Genomic DNA, 5,690 nt, shown 5'->3' on the forward strand with positions numbered 1-5,690 from the left:
TTGATCTTTATTTACATGGTTTGAAAATCTTATGTCCCGTGTATAGCACGGGTGTTGACCCTAGTCCATACAAAATGTTTCACCAATATTTCAAATTAGTACAAAAGGTTTTAACTTATCATATATCATACAAAAAGTTTGACTAGTGTTTCAAATTAGTGCACTCCGTTAAAAATCACTAACAACCGTTATCGTATCTTATTTTCTATTCTATTCACTCCAAAATTATGCCATCTAAAAACATGATTAGAACATATAAATATCTTGATGAGGAGTTTGCAGAATGAAATTGGAGTGGAAGAAGGCCATTTTCGGTGCTGCAAGTCTTCCGAAAACAAGCTACTATATAGTTGCAGCAACACATTCATTTTTCTTTTCTTTTTTTGGGAGAAAGAGATTGAATATGTGTGTGTTTGTGTGTGAAAGAAGGCTAAAACCAATTAAGAATAGGATAAAGGAAATGAAAAGATTATGTGGTCAGCTAGAAGGAGATGAATCATTAACTTATCAAAGATAAGGTGGAATTGTTTGTTCGTGAAATTAGGGAGGATGAAAAATTGGTTGAAAATTATTTATATAGATTAGCTGCAAATATTAGCTGAAATGATATGCATAACTACTGCATGATAGAAGATGCTTATACGGGCAATATATGAGTTATTATTTGAAGAAGTAATATCATGCTAATAAGATGAAAATAAGAAATAATTTTTGGAGAGAATAGGATAAAAAATAAGATAAAAGTAACGCTGTCAGTGATTTTTAGCGGAATGCACTAATTTGAAACACTTAGGAGTCCCATTTTTTCATTTTAGTATGTCCGCAAATAGGAGTTCCAGTTCACTTTTACCATAATTGGTAATAGAGTCATGCCTTCCACTAACTCATTCATCTCACATTTCATTTAAAACCTATATATATAATTTGAAACATTGTTGAAACATACATACATATACATATGTATTAGGGCTGGCAATTTTCGACACGACACGATAATCCGACACGAATCCGCACGAAATTATTGGGTTGGGGTCAAGTCTTATTGGATCTGTGTCCTTATCGGTTGACCCATTAAGAACCCTATAATTTTGGGTTGGGTTCGGGTCGGGTTCGGGTCGGATACGGGTAGGGATGTCAATGTAACCCGCAACCCGTGGGCTGGCCCGAATAGCCCGCCAAATTTATAGGGTTAGGGCTAGAAATTTCTAGCCCGATAAAATTAAAACCCGATTAGCCCGCACCCGATTAACCCGTGACCCGTTAGGGCTAGACCCGAAAACCCGATGGGCTGGCCCGAAAACCCGATAAAATTTTTATTATTCTATTTTTTACTCCTAATTCGACACTTCATTGAATAATTTTATAATATAGATAACTAAAAAAATAACTTTCAATTTTATATTAAATATACAAATTTTATATTGAATTTTTATTAATATAATAATTGATAAATAAATTAAAAACTTCAAATTCTCTTAAAAATATTTAAATTTCTAAAACATACATTATAATTTCACGAAATATCTCAAATATTAGTATTTAATCATGTTTATGATTGAGTTTGACCATATATCTCAAATTTATCATAATTAAATATTTTACATTTTATGAATATAACTAATTTTCATCATTATTTATTGGATTGATCGCATGTTAATCTCATCGGTAGCAACCCGATTAACCCGTTGGGCTAGCCCGAAACCCGAGCTTTTAGGGTTAGGGTTGAACTTTTACAAACCGAAAGAATTCACAACCCGATTAGTCCGCACCCGATTGACCCGCAACCCGAGTAGGGCTGGCCCGAAACCCGATGGGCCGGCCCGATTGACATCCCTAGATACGGGTAACCCATTAAGAAATAATATTATTATTTTTATTATTATTTAAAAACATATATATTACTTTAATGTTTTAATTTCTTATAAATTAGGTTTAAATAGTGTAAAACGAATTTTAATTGTGTAAATTAGGTTAAAAATTAAGGTTTAATCGTGTAATATTAGGTTTTAATCGTGTAATATCAGGTTCGGGTTGTTATCGTGTCGTGTCAACCCATATTATATTGTGTCGATAACGGGTTCGTGTCGGGTGCGGGTCGTGTTCGGATTTGAAGATAGCAGGTCGGGTTCGTGTTCGGATTTACAGTTTCCTTAACAGGTCGGGTTCAGGTTAGGCCTTATTGGGTTGGGTCATTATCAGGTTGACCCGATAACGACCCAATCCGCACGACTTGTCAGCCCTAATATGTATGGTGTAATTATTTCGTGCCACTACTAAAAACTAAATACAGTATAAAAAAAAAAGCAATAACAAAGAGTAAAAGCGGCGTCTTTCTTTGCATAGCACGGTGCTGTGATTCCTCCCCACTGCAGAGGATCCGACGACCGCGACACCACCCACACTCCGCCGCTTGTCTTCCACCTTCAGGTATTTTGAGTATTTTACAGATTCTTTAATTGTTTAACCGTTGCGTGTGAATCACCAATCTTTAATTGTTTGAGAACTGAGTTTTCTGAAATTCTGCTGGATTTCAATTTCCGGCAGCACTCCTTCATTATGAGGATCGTCGGATTGACCGGCGGCATAGGATCGGGCAAGAGTACGGTTTCAAACCTCTTTAAAGCTCATGGTATTCCCGTTGTCGATGCTGACGTCGTCGCTCGCGTATGCCCTAAACTATTCCCCAAACTGATTATGAAAATCCTACTCTTCTTCTGTTGTTTGACATAGTAATTATTTCCTTGGTGGAGTTCTAGAATGTTCTGAAGAAAGGAACTGGTGGGTGGAGAAAAGTGGTGGCTGCGTTTGGTAACGAGATTTTGCTTCCCAGTGGAGAAGTCGATCGGCCGAAATTAGGGCAAATTGTGTTCAATGATCCTGATAAGCGTCAGCTTCTTAATAGGTAATGTTGATGCTTCTGTAAAATAGATTACAAGTTTATATGAGTAGAAATTTTGAATTATACTTCTAATTTTTGATGAATTGTTCTATGTTAAAGTTGGTAACTCTCTTTAATAATTATAGGGAAGTTTATTTCTTGGATGTTGAAACTGTGACCAAGTAAGACTCTAAGGTGATGTTCGGTTTCCTAGATAAAATATAATCTAGGATTAAGTTGTGAGATTATTTTTGTTGGAGGTGTTGGCCATGACTAATTATCACATGATTATTCAATCTCATGAAACAAACACATTACATATTTAATCCTGATATACAATTTTGCAAATCGAACAACCCCTAAGGTGAATGAATGTAAGATATTATACTTCATTTTTTTACTGTCTAATTCCTATACCAAGTGAGAGGGGCATGAGACCATGGATTTTCATTTAGAATGCCTCAAGGTAGAGGTATGTGATGGAATTCTTTAGGTAGTCGAGGATGGTTGGAAGTTGCTGAGAGATATGGTAAAATATGTTTTCCATGTATGGCTCATTATCAGGCTACTTTCTCAACCTCTCTTGAGGCTTTTTATGTTAGTTGATCTGTTTTCAAATTGTAAGTAGATGTAAGATAAAAAAAAAGCATGCTTTCTTTTACTTGCCAATTCTGGCTTCGGTGAGCCTAACTTTGCATTGATGAATGTAAGCTAGTTATTTAGAGGTTAAGACTCTGCTGATTTTCATACTACGTTTGAAAGTGAAGAGCTCTCTATGTGTAAAAATGTATGTAAATGATGTTTAGGTTCTGGAATTGGCACTAATTTGTTATCAAACTAACTCCCTTTGTTGCCCTATATGGATACTTGATGTCTCCTTAGTTTGATAATTGGTAGACACTGTAGTGAACCTTTCTTCATGTAAGTAAGCATCGCTGCAAATTAATACTATAATCAAGCATAGACATGCAGTTTGGCAGTATCTCTCGTCATTTCTCTAACCTCTTAATTGGCTTCATTATGATGGTTTTATGATGATGTGAACACTCGATGAGTTAGTTAAACTATTCCATTTTCAGGTTGCTGGCCCCTTATATTTCCACTGGGATATTGCTAGAAGTGTTCAAGTTATGGATGAAGGGTTGTAAAACCATTACCCTCGATGTACCACTGTTGTTTGAGGCCAACATGGACAAGTGGACCAAACCCATTATTGTGGTTTGGGTGGACCCTCAGACTCAACTCGAACGGCTCATGTCAAGAGATGGAACAACAGCTGAGGAGGCGAACAGTCGGATCAATGCACAGATGCCTCTGGATTTGAAGAAGACGAAAACAGACATTGTGATTGATAACTCAGGGTCCCTGGATGATCTGAACAAACGTTTCAGAGAAGCATTGGCCGATGTCAAAAGACCTCTGACGTGGGCTGAGTTTGGGCTTTGTAGAGATGGAGCACTTGTAGCGTTTGTTTCCATTCTTTGCGTCGTTATCATATGCAGGAAAGTTTTTTTGTAGCTGTTCTAATGTGCGGGTTGATTGCTCATGGAATCAAGTGTAGTAATTCAAGAAATGTCTATATCTGCATTTGTGGGATTAACATATAACGTGAGGTAAAGCACCTGCATATGTGGGATTTGTATGTCATTAAAAAAATTAAAATAAAAAGAAACATGTTTCTGCAACAGCTCGGATTTCTCAGAAGGTCTAATTGTAGCAGCATAATTGATGGCTAATAGTATAATTTCCTTCATTTTGATTGAATTTATGAAGGAGTAGAAATTCAAATAACTGCAAGTTGAAAGATGCATCCATACTAACGAATGCATTCGGTGATTCTGCCTTTCACTCCGTATCACAAGCTCAATCATTTCATGATCTCGATAGGGAGAGAGGAGTGTATGCTTTCACCTTAGACATTGCCTGCGGAGAATTCACGCTGACTCGCGGAAACATCGAGATTTCAAAAGCAGGTAGAATCTGCTCCTTCAATGAAGTATCTAGATGACCCGAGGAACCAGGAACCAAATCCAGACAAAAGAAAATATTTCATTCATGCATTGCTAGTTTCCTGCCTATACACCGTTAGAGCATAAATAACCCCGTCCCAAGTTCTGTCCCCAAGTCCCCTCCACGTCATCATTCCTCTACAGTTGCGGCCCGGCCTGAGAAGCCTCTAACCCTGCAGGCCGCAACTCGGGCCGCAACTAATAAATGACACTATTCACAACTCCAACCTATTTTAAACATAAAAAAAAACGCCGGAAATTTATAACATTTCGCCGAATACTGCAAAATTACAACATATAAATTTTAAAACTGAAAATAAAATACATAAAAACATAACGTCAATGCTGGAAAACGTTGGTGCGAGTCCAAATTTCTTCGATTAGATCGGCTTGGAGGCGAGTGTGTTGTTCCTCTTGGCGCATCGCAGCTGAACGGGCCATGACATTGCGGATGTCGGGAGGAAGGCCTTGCACGGGCGGCTCGGTGACAACGTAGTCACTCCCGGTGCTGGCGAGCGGATCGTGGCTCCACGATGTGACGTTATCTTGCTCGTCCTCAACGATCATGTTATGCATTATGATACATGCATACATGATGTCGGTGATGTGTGACCGCTGCCAACCACGGGCCGCTCCCTTCACGATAGTCCACCGCGCTTGGAGGACTCCGAATGCACGCTCGACATCTTTCCGAACGGCCTCTTGCCTTCGGGCAAACATTGCCCTCCGATCGGTTGTCGGAGCTGTGATAGTCCTCACGAACACAGGCCATCGAGGGTAGATCTCGTCTGCCATATAGTACC

General features: G+C 38.4%; 1 protein-coding gene across 1 annotated transcript; it reads left to right on the top strand.

Moving 5' to 3' along the window:
* The first annotated feature begins 2,296 nt into the window (after nucleotides 1-2,296).
* On the top strand, nucleotides 2,297-4,563 carry LOC121793551 (dephospho-CoA kinase-like). The gene is made up of 4 exons (XM_042191579.1): nucleotides 2,297-2,427; nucleotides 2,545-2,664; nucleotides 2,757-2,902; nucleotides 3,958-4,563. The coding sequence occupies exons 2-4, from the start codon at nucleotides 2,557-2,559 to the stop codon at nucleotides 4,394-4,396; spliced, it is 693 nt and encodes a 230-aa protein (XP_042047513.1). The 5' UTR covers nucleotides 2,297-2,427; nucleotides 2,545-2,556; the 3' UTR covers nucleotides 4,397-4,563.
* Nucleotides 4,564-5,690: the final 1,127 nt, after the last annotated feature.

The sequence above is a fragment of the Salvia splendens genome, chromosome 3, assembly GCF_004379255.2.
Source record: "Salvia splendens isolate huo1 chromosome 3, SspV2, whole genome shotgun sequence".
Taxonomy (NCBI): Eukaryota; Viridiplantae; Streptophyta; class Magnoliopsida; order Lamiales; family Lamiaceae; genus Salvia; species Salvia splendens.

Excerpts from the sequence above, each read along its gene's own strand:
- LOC121793551 (XM_042191579.1), top strand. The coding sequence starts at position 2,557 with ATGAGGATCGTCGGATTGACCGGCGGCATAGGATCGGGCAAGAGTACG. Across the intron at positions 2,665-2,756 it reads ATGCTGACGTCGTCGCTCGC|AATGTTCTGAAGAAAGGAAC; the intron begins GTATGCCCTAAA and ends GTGGAGTTCTAG. Across the intron at positions 2,903-3,957 it reads AAGCGTCAGCTTCTTAATAG|GTTGCTGGCCCCTTATATTT; the intron begins GTAATGTTGATG and ends TTCCATTTTCAG.